Raw genomic sequence first — 16,602 nt, 5'->3', positions numbered from 1 at the left:
CTTGACTGCTAAGGAGGTCGCGAGTCCAGGTAGTGGGCACTGGCGGACACCAGCACCACACGTAGACAGCCGGATGCACATCCTGGGGGAAGAGCGTGCCACCACCTTTAAGAGAGGCGAAACCATTGAGCCTGGACCACAGCAAAGCTCCAAGGCCCATCTGAGCAGAGACAGGGCGGGACACCACAGCCAGACCCAGCTCTCGCCCACCGTGGCAGGACCGCGACCTGGTCTTGTCAACAAAAAGCCACAAGACAGTAGAAAGAGGAGGGGACCTAAAGGTTAAAAGACTTGAAAGATGTACCCCAAGTGCTCGCCGACGGATGAACAAACGGTGGACAAAGTGCATCTGTTCACCCAGGCCACGGCGCAGTGCTCGCCCTAGCAGGAGGAAACTGTGACACGCACTGCCACATGGGTGAGCCCTGGCGACGTCATGCTACGTGAAAAAGCCAGCCACAGAGATCTCCAACGCTACACCACGTGCTTGTGCATGGATGCGGCACCTGGGGCCGCCACACTGCGAGTCAGGAGCAGACGGCAGGGCTGCGGGCCGGGGCACGGGGCCGTGTCCACAAGGGACAGACTTCTGCTTTGGGAAGACGAGAACATTCAGGAGAGAGATACTTAGTGGTGGTGGCTGCACAGCAGTGCGCATGCACTTAATGGCTAAATTAGCAAGCCTTATTTTATGTATGTTTTATCACAGAGAGACACACCAACTGGTAAAAGTGTGAGACCTTATTTAGATTCTGATTCAAACAAACTGCAAAAAAATATTTTACTGTAAAACTTCTAAGGTAGAATAACTAGAAACTGGAGCACTGGATATTTGATGAAATTGAAGAGTCATCATTTATCAGAGGTGTGATGATGGCAAGTGACTAATTAAAATTCCATGAATGAAACGGTACGGGCCAGTTGTAGGCCGGAACAGCACAGGAGCCGGAGCGGGCCGGGCTCGGCTGGGCTGATGTTGGCTGCGTGCGGTCCTTGCGTTATCTGGCCTTTCATCAGTCTTTGAGATTTTTCAAAGCAAATGTTTTCGAGATTCACGTTGCTTCTATTTCTGTCTTTTACTATCTGAGTTCTCCTGGGCTAGCCTTGTCACCGCTCTCCTGCATTGCTCTTCAAATAGTTTCCACTCAAAATGTCACCTCCTGCAGGGAGCCTTGGCTGGTGACTCCCTCTGTGAAGGAGCAACACCTCCTTTCCCGCCTGCTCTCCCCGCCCAGCCTCTCTCCGCTCGCAGCACCAGCCAGCGTTTACGTTTGCACTCCGTCTGAGCCCGCGTCCTCCCTTCCCACCGGCTCCTTCATAGCTGAAGCCTGTAGGCCGAGAAGCCGCCTGCACACAGGAGACGACAGGTACGTGCTGGCCACAGGAACGAATGAATGAACGAATGAATCACCCATAGCATGACAGCGTAACAACTGCCTCCGGGCCAACGTGAGCGTGAGTGAGATCGGCGCTCAGCCCGAGCCCGCAGACCCGATGCTGGGCCCACTACTTCCTCCCCAGACCGGCACAACTCCCGGCTGTGGTTGCTAGAGCCAGAGAGCCCCTCCAGAACTCCGGGTGTCCGGAACTGCGGTGTGAACAGGTGCTCCGCCCTCAGGCACCACAGAGCCTGCAGGGAACCCGGGCCTCCCGCTGGGAAGCCAGGCCAGAGGGGCTGGTGAGGAGGCAGCTCAGCAAGAAGAGACCCAGGGACAAGAAACTGAATTAATCAGAAGGCAGGACTTGGAGAACTACACCTGGATGAGAACAGAGGCAGAAGCCCTCTTCACTAAAAGGTCAGCCTCCTAATACCACCCAAGTCAGAAAACTCATGGTAGAAGATTTTGAGGCTTTGTTACGGGGTGAAAAAGGTTAGGAGCAAAGACAGTGCAAGAAAACCTATGAAAATTCCATATACAGATTTCTATACATGCCATTCTTTTTATAGAAAATGTATGATACATAGAAAACATTGAATAAATGTTGAATAAATAGAGCATTTTATCCCTTAGATTTTCTGCCTTAAATTTTCAACAAGATGCCAATAAACTTGCCCTGTTTTGTTGTTAACAACATGGATGATAAGGCCATGCTTGAAGTGTCTACCCCTGCGGTCCAAATGCTTCATGCCTTCCTGACTTTATAAGTGAAGAGTTGAAGCTATCTAAGGCAGACACTGTAGTTACCAACCCCACATTCCTTTTCCCTTTCCGTAAAATGCCAGTTTTGTTTGAGGTTGCAATGTGTCCAACTAACAGACTCCATTCCTAGTTTCCTGTGCAGCTAAGCATGACCATATGACTAGATTCTGGACTTAGGAAAATATCAGTGGAAATTGTTATGTGGAACTTCTGAGAAAATGCCTTAACATGTTCCTTAAAGAGAGTCATTTCTGTCTATAGCCATAGTGCCCTGAATGCGCCTGATCTCATCTAATCTTGGAAGATAAGCAGGGTCAGGCCTGGTTAGTATTTGGATGGGAGAGTCATTTTTCCCACCACCTCACCACCAACAACCTATTTTCTACTTCTTGGAACTTGGACTTAATGGCTGGTACTCCAGCAGTCATCTGGGATCATGAGGTAACTTTGAGAATAGAAACCTTGAATTGAGATGCTGGAGAACACAGAAGGAGCCTCATGCCCGTGGACCCCTGCCCCGTGAGACCTGTGAATGCTCAACCCCTGTAGTGGAGAAATAAGCTTCTATCTCATCAAGCCATTGTTATTTGGACTTCATTATATGCAACCAAGTCCCTTTGTAACTGAAACACCTTCCCCTGCATGTTAGGTCCCATCCTGGTCTCAGAGTCACAGGGAGACTTAGAAGTTTGAAATGGAAAAAGTGTTGGGTCACTTTTATATCAGCTACCCTGATTTTTTTCTTACCACCCTCCTAGTACTCAAAGTTTGTAGCTCAGGGACTACCCCTGAAAACCTCCTACCAAACCAAGCCATTGCCTTTCTTACCCTCACCTAGTCCCTTCCTCCTTGGGGCAGGAAGGAGGGCTGCTCTCTGGCTTCTGGAAGCTTCTCTACAAAGCCCCCCATTCCTGGGGTTCCCCCTTCTTGCAACCCCGGCTCACACACAGTCTCATTACTGCCAACAAGAGCTACCTATGGTTCGTGTTGACTACAACTCAAATTGCTATGGCTGACAAATTGTCATGAAGCATGCTAAGTGTGTCTTATTGGGTAGGAATTATGACATGTTCTTTCCATATTGTACTCAATGCACACATTTGGGGCCAAGATTGTACGACAAGGCCCATCGTTTCACCCCAGGATGAGAGCACTGCCCTGTGGGGGATTGGGAGTCCTGGGATGTACGCCCAGCTCTGTCCCCTGACTTGCAGTGTGACCAACACAGCCACTTACCCTTCTCTGCAAAGCCTTGCCTTGAGCCTTGTGCCCTTATGTGCAAGCAAGGACATGCTAAGGCCTCACCTCATTTTATCTCCCTGGAAATCTGCCAACTGAAATTTTCTCTGTGCTAATGAGCATCAGCTTTATAGAATATAAATCTCCCTAGAAGGTTGGAAGACTATCAATCATTCATAACTTAGTATGAAACAGTCAGACAAGTTGACTTTCCTAATAACAGCACAGTGAAGCCACATGCATCGTGGGAATGGAGTGGGGAGGACAGGTGATTATGAAATAAGGGAAACTTTGGAGTGAGAGATTGAGGCTCCAAGAGGCTATGTCACCTTAGATGACCCCATAGCTAGTCAGTGGCGGACCAGTGCGGGCACTGTAGTCGGCCTCGTGCTGAGTCGTTGCTCATTGCCGATCACCCCACAAACCAACACCTGGAGAATAACCTCCACAATGTGAGAAATACAAATAGGAAGCTGAGAAAAGATGTCACTTTATAAGGTGGAATGTATGTCCTAATAACGATGGCACAGGTAAAATGTCTATGTGAAATGGACTAAGACGGATGGCGTGTAATAGATACCAGTCCTTCAACGGAGAAATTAAATTTAAAGCTGAAGTGTCTAAAGAGCCCCTGCCTGGTGCCCTCCACGCCTCCCTTCTCTCCACCCTTTCTGCAACACCTCACTCTCTCTCGGCCCCTCCCCTCCCCCGGCAGGCCCTGGCCCCTTGCTCCTTGCCCCAGTGGTGCTGTGCCCTGCAGGGCGAGGGGAGGCCTGTGTTAGAGTCCGTTGCCTCCTCTGCTCTGCTCGGAATCTCTTCCTTCCCATCCCCTCCGCTCCCAAAGCAAAAATAAAAAGGACAATAATATCTTCTCATCTAGCAGAACTTACACCAGAGACAACCAGATACAATCACATATGTTCTTAGAAGTACCATTAAAATATAATGGAGTAACTAATTCATGCATTCATCCAACCAGCGTTTACGGAGCCCAGCAGACAGCAGCAGCGCTGAGGACGCAGCTGTGAGCAGACCTGCTGTGGGCTGGGTCTGAAGATACACGCGGGGAAAGGCGGAGCGAGAAGCGGAGGGGAGAGAGCGGAGGGGAGAGAACGGAGGTTAAGCTCACTTGTCGGCTTTCTTTGCTCAATGAATTCCCGCCGGAAGCCGACGGAAGCCCGCCAGGTCACACCTCAGAGTCCTGCACAGGCGGCTGTGAGCCTGTCTGTGATGGGCACCTGTTCTCGGGGCCACCTCTCACCCTGGCCACTGTCCTGCACTGTGAGCTCGCCCTCCTCTTGCCAGGCGACCTCGTTGGGAGCAGAGGAGTCTGCGTCCCCTCCCCACTGAGGTTCAACCCCTGCATGGGACCTACTCCGGCACACAGCAGGCCTGAATCCCAGCCCTCGGCCTGGAGCAGAACCGCCCAGCTGAGCCCAGCAGAACCTGGGTGGACCTGCAGACCCGAGTGGGTGAGAATAAATGCTTGGGAGTCACCGGGTTGGGCTGGTTTGTTATGTGGTAATATTGCAGCTATAGTGGATTTGCACAGAGAGGTTAAATGACTCACCCAGAAACACACAGCTATTAAGCAGCAGCCCTGTGACTGATCCCTTATCCAGCACTAACCTCTCACCCCGCGCTGGGCTGGGTTGGAGTAGCAGTCAATCCTTAAGAGGACCCAGGAGGCGGGTACTCCGACTATTTGGGGATAAAAGGAAGGACTCAGTGGCCTTGGTGGGTGGAGGCATCCTAATCATGCCAGTGAATACCCTAGCCATCCATGACCCCACTGCAGCACTGCTCCAGGCTCGTGAGCAAGGCCGGAGGGTGCACGGGCCGGATACACAGCCCCGCCCCCACCCCGCCCCCACCCCGCCCCAGCACTTTGCAAGCTGGACGGCTGGACTGGAGTGGCCTCTGGGACCCCTCCATGAACTGGTGACCTCACACTGCTGATCGGCACTTCTGGCTCTGAGCCGGCAGAACCACTGGGGCCACACTGAGCTTCTGTACAGAGTCACGAAAAGATGCCCCTCCAGGTGGACACAGCTGGCGGAGCTTGGCCAGGACAGCCGAGGCAGCCTCTGTGGGAACACGTGAAGGGCACCGCTTTCTCCAGACAGGCATCGCCCTTGGCAAGGAGAGTGCAGGGCTGGATTTCATCCGCTTTTGCTCTTGGACCCCATGCCTTGCTTAGTACACAACCTGAGCAACCAGACAAGTGGCCCTGGAAGGGTGGAGTTGGTGCCTGTTTGGCTCCTGCTGCCTGACAATAGCCCTGCCCAGCAGGGCTGCTACGATCCTGCTCTGCCTGCTTGGCTGCGAGGAGGAGAGCACCAGCAGTCAGTCCTGCGTTCAGTGAATGAGCTGTCCCTAACAACAGGGGTTGGCTACTCCAGCCTTCTGTCCACTCCAGGGCTTCCCCGTGTACCAGCTACGTTCCCCTGTGCTTATCAGGTGCCGAGATGGAACTGGTCTGGGGTCCGGCCCAGTGTAGCAAACACAAGAGACCGAAGGGGGACAGCAGCAGTTGGAGGCAAGAGAGCCCAGCCCCCCTCGCCCCCCAGCCCAACCTGCTTCCTGAGGTTAAATTACTCTTGGCTGCTAGCAGAGGGGCTGCCATCCTTGGAGCTTGACTCTGGAGGGCTGGAGGGCCCCGGGGAGAGCTTGGCTGAGACTGAGCAGCAGAAGGAAGAGTTGATGTGCCCCGAGGGGGGGAGAGAAGCCCGGAGGGGGAGGGGCTGGGCAGAGAGGGGCTGAGTCCCTGCGGCACACCCAGTGGCCTGGCCCCCAGCATACACAGACAGCGCCTGGGGAGGGGGCTCTGGAACACGCAGGCCTGCCGATGTCAGACACGTTAGATTTAAAAAGGGTCAAATGAAGTAGAAAGTCCTGGCCCAAGTGTGGAAAAGGAAAATTACCAGCTAGACAATACTTAGTATGGGATGGGAGGTGGGAGGGGTGGTTGAGGGAAACTTTATGTTAAAAACAAAATGTTCTGCAAGAGAGTGTAGCTGATCGGCAACTTACAAGAGGATGTATGTAGCTAACTGCAAATCTGGGCTCCTGTGACCGGCTTGCTCTGCAGTGCAGGGTCAGCCCAGGGTATGAAGCCCCAGACTGAGAAAGTGCGGGGCTGCTCTCCCTCCTTGCATGCAGTGGTGACAGCCCCTGCGCAGGAACAGAAAATTTTGGCTGATTGGATTTTGGCGCCCGAGTCCCCTTGACCCGCTGGTTTACAGCACAAGCAGCAGGAAGGTGCATTATTCCACATAAACAAGCTTGGACGCCCAGCCCCACTCACCTCCTGAAGGGCCCGAACAAAATCGCGCTCAACTCCAAGGGAAAGGCTTTTCCAGAAGTGGGCCAGTGCAAAGGACCGGAGATGCTGGCGGGGAGAGTCCTGGCCACGCGCGACAGCCGCGCGGACTGGGCCCCTGTTACTCTTGGTGTCCACAAGGAGCTGGGCCGCCGGTCACGGCTCCTGGAAAATCCCCGCTGAGCTGCCGCGTACAGAGCCCCTGAGCGCCAGCATCACGCCACTGCCAGGCCTGCCGTGAGCCTCGAGAGTGCCTCGGCTGCAAGCGTCAGCGGCCGAGCCCTGCTACCCACCGCCACGGCCGGGACGGAGCAGCGGCAGCGCTGGAGCTGGGGCCCGCCGGCCTCTCCCGGTGCTCAGACACCCGCTCTCGCGCAGCCCCTGGGCCGGCAGCCCCATTTCAGAGCAGGACACTGAGGCACAGAGCGGCAAGGTGAGGGACAGCCGGAACCAAGCCAGGCAGCGGCGTGCTTCACTCCCAGGCTGCCTGCCTCCCGGCACTGCAGGGCGAGGGCGAGGCCGCACGCCTGGCTGTGAATGCCACGGCCGCGCACTGGCCGTGGGACGCTGCACGTCTCCGTGTGGCGAGGCTGATACGGAATGTCGGGCCGGCGCTCCGCATGTCCGCGGGCCAGCGTGTCCAGAGCTCCGCATGTCCAGAGCCGCCCGGGGCAGAGCCGCCCGGGGCAGAGCCGCCCGGGGCAGAGCCGCCCGGGGCAGAGCCGCCCGGGGCAGAGCCGCCCGGGGCAGAGCCGCCCGGGGCAGAGCCGCCCGGGGCAGAGCCGCCCGGGGCAGAGCCGCCCGGGGCAGAGCCGCCCGGGGCAGAGCCGCCCGGGGCAGAGCCGCCCGGCCCGCCTGCGCCTGTTTCCGGCCACGCTTTGAATCCCACTGTTTTTGATTGGATGTTAAAGCTTGTTGTTGATTGGACGCTTTTTGAGCCCTACCAAGGGTATAAAAGCAGGAGGACAGGCAGAAGCTCTGAAGACGGGAAGAGAGCTGTAGCGCTGGCGGTGCCGAGCCTGCTGGCTGAATAAAGGCTGTTCTCCGACTTCGGGTGCCACCCCGTCTCCCCGGTCAAGAGCTGTGACACTGGCTGTACCACTGCGGCAACAAGGCGACACCACGGCGGCGGGGTCCACCTGCCCGCGGGAGCCCGGCCTCCAGGGCCCTGGCTCCAGGCCGCAGCGCATGGGGGCTGCTCAGCCCACAGGCCTGCTTCTCCGCCCTCAGCCCCGCCGCCCAGCGCCCGTCAGCCCGCGCTCTCCGGCCGCCCTAGTGGCCAGCTCTCAGCCGCCAGCGGGCCCTCCTGCCCGCGAGAGCACTTGCAGACGGAAGCAGGGCGGCCCGGGTGGGGCGGGGAGCGAATGCCGCCTACCGACCCCGGCCCGGCTCCGAGCGCCCTGAGCACGGCCGCCTGGGACGCTGCGCCCATCCGCGCCGCGCAGGCGCCCACGCTTCGCGGCCGGGAGCAGGAGCGGCTGCGCCTCTGAGGGGCGGGCAGGGGCTGGCCAGGGCGGCGCAACGCCAAGCGCATGGCCTCTGCCCGCGTTTCCTTTTTCGGGGATTTGCCCTCAGATAAACAGTCACACTTCTCCTGACGCGGGGCCACGTCTGAGAAACGGCTTCGCCGTTGTGTGGACGCCTGGCGTCACTCACGCACACCTGGACGGCACGCCCTGCACGCCAAGCCGCGCGGTGCGGGCCGCGCTCCCAGCACTCTCACGTGCTCGGCCTGGCGCAGCACGGTCCCGCCTCACTGCATCCAAGCGTGTGAAGCGACATGCGTGCAAGGATTTTCATGCCACTGCTGGTTTTAACAGCGAGAGATCCAGCAACTCCCATACGTCGGAGGACATTGGTTAAATCCACAGTGGGGCCCAATGAAACTGCAGGAAAACGTGTAGAACGATGAGAAGTTTATGTCCTGCTACAGAGCCATCACCAAGATGTGCTGAGGGAGAAGCAGAGCACAGCGCAGGGCGCCGCCGCCTCGCTGGGCGCGGCGTGCCTGTCTCTGGGGAGGGCTGGGAGCAGGCGCAGGAAGGGCTTCGTGTGAACTCTGTGGCTTTGAATTTTGAAGAATACAAAGGTATCATCTCTATCAAAACATTTTTTAAATGGAACAAGAAAGTCACAGTAGGATTGCAAAAAAGGCGACAACTCCCTTCTGGTTCCTTCTACCACAAGGTCACAGAAAGGCGGCATCTCTACCTCCAGCCCTAACCCAATGCTACCCCGGGCTGGGGCTTTCCCTCATGCCTGCGCCTCCCTCCTAGGTCTCCCCTTCCTGGCTGATCCCTGCTCATCTCCTGGCTCAGCTCAGTCTCACTTCCTCCAGGAAGCCCTCCCTGACTATCTTTTGGCCAGCTGCCCACTCTGAGGCCCCTGGGGCCTGTTCTCTCCCTGCTGGCGATACTTGGTCACAGTGGAGCCTGGAGGACGAGGATCTAGAGTGAGACCCGGGTGACCAGCCCCCAGCCCTTCACCTGTCCCAGCAGGTGCTCAGGGAAGCATGTGTCAGACAGAACACCTCTGCGCCTCCAGCAAAACGCCTCCAAGGAGCAGGAAAATGAATCGGCTGCGGGGAGAAGGACTGCACTTAACACTTCCACTGCTTGGCCAGGTGCCAAGCCAACCTCTCATCTGATTTGCCTAAAAGCCCAGGTGGGGCCCTTTTGTGCATGGGGGAGGGGTGCATTTACCTCACTAGGTTTAGGGCTCCAGCTGCAGGGAAGGGCACCATTGTTGCTTGCAGACAGTCCATTTGACAAATTGTTTTCTGCCACGGCGCCAGGCTGGCCCATCTGGCCAGTCTCCAGAGGCCTCGGGCTCGCTCACAGTGTTGTTGCCTGTGTGGGAGGCGGCAGAGGCCGGCTCCCGCATGCCAAGTTCCTGCCAGACCGCACTGGGTGGTCCAAGCAGGTCCTGCGCTGGCCCAGCCATGCCACATCCAGTCCACTGAGGGGGTGGCAGAGGGCCACCTTGTGCCCTTCCAAGGGCTGGGGTCTAACACTCCAGGCAAGGAGAGTGTAGGAGTCTGCCATCCGCCATTGCAAAAGTGCCCCCAGGAGTCCAGGCACAAAGCCTGTGCCAACGCAAAGCGCCAGCCCAGCCAGGACTCCATGGCCCAGGGTAGCGAGTGGCTTCCAGCTCAGGAAGATGATTTATTTTGGAATTTTATTATGGAATTTATTATGGGTTAAGCTGCAAAGATTGCCTTGGCTTCCTTAATGGATTTCGTCTCTGCCCAGGCCCAGATGTGCTGTGGCAGCAGGGGCGCAAGCGTCTGGGCCTCTCGGGAGTGTCCTGGAGACAGAACCTGCGCTGCGCGGTGTCCTGCAGCCGTGCAAGGGCTCTGTCTTCTCTCCATCATCACGTCCCTGATGCTGAAGCTCATGACGTTGTCCCAAACTAAAGGGGGAAGGGCGACACAGAAGTGGGCAGCGCCTCCCAGCTGGAGACGGCGTGGCACTGTGGAGGCTGACACAGCAAACGCGATCGCAGCAGTGGCTTCCAACTGGGGACCCGCGGCTGCGGTAGCAGGGTCCCCGCAGAGGGAGAAGACAGCATCGCCAAGCTTCGCTTCCCAGCACCTGGCCAGACACCTGCGCGGCAGCCGCCGCTAGCGCTAGCCGGTGTAGGGCGGCGGGCAGGGCCGCTGGTGAGCCGTGCGAGTGCGGGCCAGAGCCTGCTGCCCGCTAGAAGCCGCAGGCTGGCTTACACAGAGGCAGCTCGGCGGTGACACTGCCTTTCTGATGTTCCAGTGGCTGCCCAATTGTTCTCAAAACAAAACGCACTAGTTTCTTGCCGTGGTAAGTCACGGGAGGCAGTGTCACGGGAAGCCAAGTGGAGGGCACACGGGGACTCTCTGCAATTTTCATTTCAAACAAAAATTAAGATAGATTCACATAAAATCTGCAGACTGGGTCTACTTTCCGGGAGCCCCAGGTTCCGTGTCCTTGTCCCCCCCTGTCCTTCCATGAACGGACGGCCACCTCCGGGTGGGTGGAGAGCGGGGTCGGCGGTGCTGACCTTCCCTCGAACCCTCGACAGCCCTTCCCCAAAGAGTCTCTGCTCAGTGTGCCGGGGCAGGCCTGGCAGGTATGGTCCAAGTCCCCTGGACTCACTGTTTGGGTGGGCTGCCCCCAGGAGGGAGGCGTCCTTCTTCCGCTCCTGGTGGCACACCTGAGTCTGTTCTCGGGGAACAATGGGGCACTGGCTGGGAACAGGGCAGTGGCAGCCTGCAGCCGGCTTGGCAGGGGCTGCTGTGCCCGCTCCTCCCCCAGTGGCCCGGCCACAGCCCAGCTTCATGCCCAGGGCCTTTGTGCAGGCTGTGTCCTGCTCCGCGGCGCCCGGCCCCATGGGACCATGCTCCCCATTCTTCTGTGGCCGGCTTCTGACTGCCCTACGCCATACAGAGCCAACCCCGCCCTACATCCCATCGCTCGCAGCACACGTAGCAACTGACTGCAGGACAATTTACTTACACGTGTGTCTCTCCCAAAGCCCGAGGTCGCCAGGTCAGGGACCAGCATTGGCTGATCTCTTTTTGCCACACACCACGCTGCCTGGCATATGGTGGATTGGGAGTGAATGGACTGATTAGAAAGTTCTGGTTGGTTTTAATGTTTCTAAATGTAAAATATATAATTCTTCAAATTAGGCATTTCATTTAGCAGATTAAAATCTTTTAAAATATGGTGAGGGCCCCAGGGGAAGGAAAATAACAAAAATTCTCCACGCTGACCATGTCCAGGCTCCTAGATCAGTCCCGGGCGCTCAGCCTGGGCACTGTTGACACCTGGGCTGAGTAACTCCACCGTAGGAGGCTGCCTGGGTGACGGGGACATTCTGCACACCCCTGGCCTCTGCCACGGGGTGCCAGGAGCAGCATCTCAGTTGTGACAGCCAAAAAATTCTCCAGACACGGCCAAATTTTGCTGTGGGGGCTAAAACTGTGCCCAGTCTACTCGTTTAAAAGGTTTTGGTACATTAAATATTTCCTTTGCTACCTTGACACTTGCAAAAGCCAAACTGCTCAGAATTTGCAAGCCCGGTGTTTCTCCCAAGCTCTGACGTCGAACAAAAATCCCTAAGCCGAAGGCAAAACCGCTTGCCACTAAATGAAGGTTTTGATTGCTACCAATTTCTTAAAGCACTCTCCGAAGGTTCTGCTTCAAATATTTATGGAGTATGTGAAATGGCCCCGGAGGATGAGTGGTCCTGTTAAATTTATAACTCCAGCGGTGATTTATTGACCTGGGAATTGCTGCGAATGCTTTGTCTAAGCCCTTGGTGAAAAGCCAGGATCCTCCCCGGGCTCAGGAGCTCAGCAGGCGCTGCGGGGCTGTCGGCCCGGAGGCCAGGGCAGGGCATTCCACCCGTCTCCTGCAGCTGCTGTGCAGGGGGTCCTGGTTCCACAGTGACGGCTGCCAGGCACAGTCCAGGATCAAGCGTGGGCCCCGATAGCAGGGGAAGCTGCAGGCAAGAGGACAACGAAATCGTTTCTGCTTGTACATGTTTACAAAAGCTCTCTGATCACACACATTACCGAAGGAAGAGAGGACAGCGATACTTAGCATTTACTGAGCTCTTTCTGTGCCTGGCACCAAATGCTGCTAGGGCGTGGGCTTGCTTCCCTGCTACAGTTCAGTGAGACACATGCTGTCATCGCTGCATTTTGTTTTATTTTATTTTTTTATTTTATTTTATTTTTTTTTTTGAAACAGAGTCTCACTTTGTTGCCCAGGCTAGAGTGAGTGCCATGGCGTCAGCCTAGCTCACAGCAACCTCAAACTCCTGGCTCAAGCAATCCTCCTGCCTCAGCCTCCCGAGTAGCTGGGACTACAGGCATTCGCCACCATGCCCGGCTACATCGCTGCATTTTGGATGAGGAAACCGAGGCTGGGCAGGGTAAGGCTCTCTCGCCATGCCATCTGACAGGCACCTGAGAGCCGTCACTGGCGGGTGTCCTGTAGGGCGGATGTCCTCCACACCTTTTCCCACCAGTGACAAGAGAAAATGACCCTCCCTGTAAGGGAGAAGGGTGTCAACTGGCTGCCAGCCTCACGCCCAGACTCCCCCGGCTCTCTCAAAGCTGCTGTGTCATTTGTATTCACTTCATTCTCCCAGGAGCTATCATCGGCCCACTTCACAGATAAGGGAACAGCTAAACTTCCAGACTCTAAAAACCGGGCCTAATGCCACGTAGCTCTGATGTGGCTGGCTGCGCGTCCAGACCCAAGCGCTCTGATGTCCAGTCCACTCTCTGTCCACTCACCAGCCACTGTCGCACACTGTTGTCCCTCATGCCCAGCTCACACCCACTAAGCACCCTTCCTGACAACGGCACCTTGCTCCTCGCCTGGTGACGAGCGAGTCCCGCCTGTGCCTTTTTGCGCCCCTCTCTGAGGCGTGACTGGTGCGGCTGTGCCTGGCCAGGCAGGGTGTGGACAGGGCACGCCTCCCACCACCTGCAGGGCACGCCTCCCACCACCTGCAGGGCACGCCTCCCACCACCTGCAGGGCACGCCTCCCATCATCTGCAGGGCACGCCTCCCCACCACCTGCAGGGCATGCCTCCCCGCCACCTGCAGGGCACGCCTCCCGCCACCTGCAGGGCACGCCTCCCCGCCACCTGCAGGGCACGCCTCCCGCCACCTGCAGGGCACGCCTCCCGCCACCTGCAGGGCACGCCTCCCGCCACCTGCAGGGCACGCCTCCCCGCCACCTGCAGGGCATGCCTCCCCGCCACCTGCAGGGCATGCCTCCCACCGCCTGCAGGGCACGCCTCCCACCACCTGCAGCAGCTCCACGCACACAGCGCCGTTGACAGGGAAAACCATCAGGCGCCGGGACGCGGCTACTCGCCACCTCCGCACCCCTGCGAGCCAGCACTGCACGGGGCCGCTGGAGGCCGGGCGGGTGTGCCTAGGGCTGGCCGCGCCTAGGGCTGGCCGCGAGTGCGGACGACTGCTGTCCGCCCACACTCAGTGCTGGGCCGCCTGCTCCGGTCCTCCAGCCAAGCGGGCTGCGCCATCTTGATTGGATACTTTCTGAATCCCACTGTTGCTGATTGGATATTAAAACTTGTAGTTGATTGGACGCTTTTTGAGTCCTACCAAGGGTATAAGGAGGAGACCAAGGAAGGGGGGTCAGAAGTCGGTTGAGCCTGCTGGGAGAAAGACTGTTTTCCTACTCTTCGTGTGCTGCTGGGTTCTTTCCCCGGCGAGGCGCTGAGCGAGAGCTGCAACACCAGCTGTACACATTGCCGTAACACCGGCTGCCCCAGCAGTGGCAGCCGGCTGGGAAGGAGGCGGGACAGCAGAGGAGGGGATGCAGTGACCACCGGGCATCTCCTCGTGCGCCAGGCCTGACCTGGTCCCTGCCCTCAAGGCGCTCGGTATAGTGGGAGCGGCAGGCACATAAACACAGTGCTGCAGAGCCGGCGGCAGGTGCGGCCAGCGCAGGCGCTGAGGGCCGGGGGGAGGGCAGACTGCACACTGAGGAGCCAGCACGGCCCGAGGAGGAGGGTCTGATCCCGACATGCGGGAGGAGCAGGGTCTGCTTGTGTTAAACACTGAAGGTCATCCCTGGCAGATTGCAGAATGCAAGCACCAACTTCAGAAGTCTGGGCTTTATCTGGTGATAATAATGATAGCTTAAACCATGAAAATACTATTTTTGAAGGAAAGGGCAGCATAAATTGGCGATTTCATGTGGCCGACCTGTGACAGTGCACAACTACTGAGCTCTCATGTGCACACATTGTTCTGAGCACTGTGCATTTAATCTTTACAAAATATCAAGGAGGTAGGTATTATTCATATCCTTGTTATCCCATTGTGTACATGAGGAAACAGCAGCCCAGAGAGGCCCAGTGACTTGCCCAAGGCACACAGCAAACAGCGGCTTAGCCGACGTTTGAAACCAGGCCACGTGCTCCGGAGCCGGCGTGGCTCCCGCTGCCCATGCCGACGGGGGCGCGGCACTGGCTTACGTGGGGAGTGACGGGATCAGGGTCTGCTGGGAGGCCTCAACATTCTTCATTCGCTAAAGGGGTCCCAGCCTGGCAGGATGATTTGGTGTGTTCTTGGGCTGCCCTCCCTTTTCCCGTAAGCTCATCCGTACACTCATGTGACTGCGACATGTGACACATTTGGTTACTGCCCTTCAACTCTCCACGCCCTCATTCTGCTTGCAGGTCGCTAATCCCCTAGTGTGGTTATTTAACAAGTTCCCTGTCACCACAAGAAGCTCTTCCCCACCCCAGCCCGGATACGCGGCTCTGCTGCCAGATGCCAGGACAACTGAGCAGAGCCAAGGCTGGGGGCAAGGCTGGGGCCAGGCTGGGGACAAGGCTGGGCCAAGGCTGGGGGCAAGGCTGGGGCAAGACTGGGGGCAAGGCTGGGGACAAGGCTGGGGCAAGGCTGGGCCAAGGCTGGGGGCAAGGCTGGGGGCAAGGCTGGGGCAAGGCTGGGGACAAGGCTGGGGCAAGGCTAGGGGCAAGGCTGGGCCAAGGCTGGGGGCAAGGCTGGGGACAAGGCTGGGGACAAGGCTGGGGACAAGGCTGGGGCAAGGCTAGGGGCAAGGCTGGGCCAAGGCTGGGGGCAAGGCTGGGGGCAAGGCTGGGGCAAGGCTGGGGGCAAGGCTGGGCCAAGGCTGGGGGCAAGGCTGGGGCCAGGCTGGGGACAAGGCTGGGCCAAGGCTGGGGCCAGGCTGGGGCAAGACTGGGGGCAAGGCTGGGGACAAGGCTGGGGCAAGGCTAGGGGCAAGGCTGGGCCAAGGCTGGGGGCAAGGCTGGGGGCAAGGCTGGGGCAAGGCTGGGGGCAAGGCTGGGGCAAGGCTGGGGGCAAGGCTGGGGCAAGGCTGGGGGCAAGGCTGGGGCCAGGCTGGGGGCAAGGCTGGGCCAAGGCTGGGGGCAAGGCTGGGGGCAAGGCTGGGGCAAGGCTGGGGGCAAGGCTGGGGGCAAGGCTGGGGGCAAGGCTGGGGCAAGGCTGGGGGCAAGGCTGGGGCCAGGCTGGGGGCAAGGCTGGGCCAAGGCTGGGGGCAAGGCTGGGGGCAAGGCTGGGGGCAAGGCTGGGGCAAGGCTGGGGGCAAGGCTGGGGGCAAGGCTGGGGGCAAGGCTGGGGCAAGGCTGGGGGCAAGGCTGGGGCCAGGCTGGGGGCAAGGCTGAGCCAAGGCTGGGGGCAAGGCTGGGGGCAAGGCTGGGGCAAGGCTGGGGGCAAGGCTGGGGCAAGACTGGGGGCAAGGCTGGGGGCAAGGCTGGGGCAAGGCTGGGGCAAGGCTGGGGGCAAGGCTGGGGGCAAGGCTGGGGCAAGGCTGGGGGCAAGGCTAGGGGCAAGACGCAGCAGCATGGCGGTGGGGGGTGGGGTGGGGGACTGGGCGAGGCACTGCGTGACCTTGTAGATTTCAGTGAGCTCGAGCGCCCCTGTCCCTCTCACTATTCACCCAACAGGTGTTTTGGAAAGTGGAAGGACAGTCTTACTAAGGGGCTAACAAGAAAAATAAATTTTTAACTGACAGGCACTTAGAGTGGTACAAACTCTGTTCCTAAGGTTCGTAACAAGAATCTCTCTCCTACACAGATGTTTGCCTAGCAATTAGAAGAAGCTAAGCAAATAAAAGAAGGGAAAGTGACACTACCAGTTACTATCTGGGAAAGGTGTTTTGGGGTACTGTTTAACAGCCTTGAAAAAGTTCTTGAGCACACAGGGGGGTGCAGACTCTCCTCACTTCCTCAAGAAGAGACAGGCACTGGATGCCCCCCGTTATCAAGAGGAAAGAAGAAATTAATTTCTGTTATCAATCTGTCACGTGAGGAGCAGAAAAGGCCAACACAGCAGTCTTTCGCTGTCTTTTGCTAATCGGGCTGCAGTCATATGTGCCCCTGCCTGCTCT

The 16,602-nt window shown here is 57.9% G+C and overlaps 1 protein-coding gene across 1 annotated transcript in view; it reads right to left on the bottom strand.

Annotated features, from left to right (window-relative positions):
• C16H4orf50 (chromosome 16 C4orf50 homolog) overlaps positions 1 to 16,602 on the bottom strand; it is a 111,816-nt gene that overhangs the window by 38,416 nt on the left and 56,798 nt on the right. The window contains exon 18 of the mRNA XM_075993427.1: positions 9,405 to 12,180. Within this exon, the coding sequence (XP_075849542.1) occupies positions 11,935 to 12,180 (246 nt within the window). The 3' untranslated portion in view covers positions 9,405 to 11,934. The remainder of the gene's footprint in view (positions 1 to 9,404; positions 12,181 to 16,602) is intronic.

This window comes from Microcebus murinus, chromosome 16, assembly GCF_040939455.1.
Source record: "Microcebus murinus isolate Inina chromosome 16, M.murinus_Inina_mat1.0, whole genome shotgun sequence".
NCBI classification, from domain to species: domain Eukaryota; kingdom Metazoa; phylum Chordata; class Mammalia; order Primates; family Cheirogaleidae; genus Microcebus; species Microcebus murinus.
This window is presented reverse-complemented; position numbering and strand designations above follow the sequence as displayed.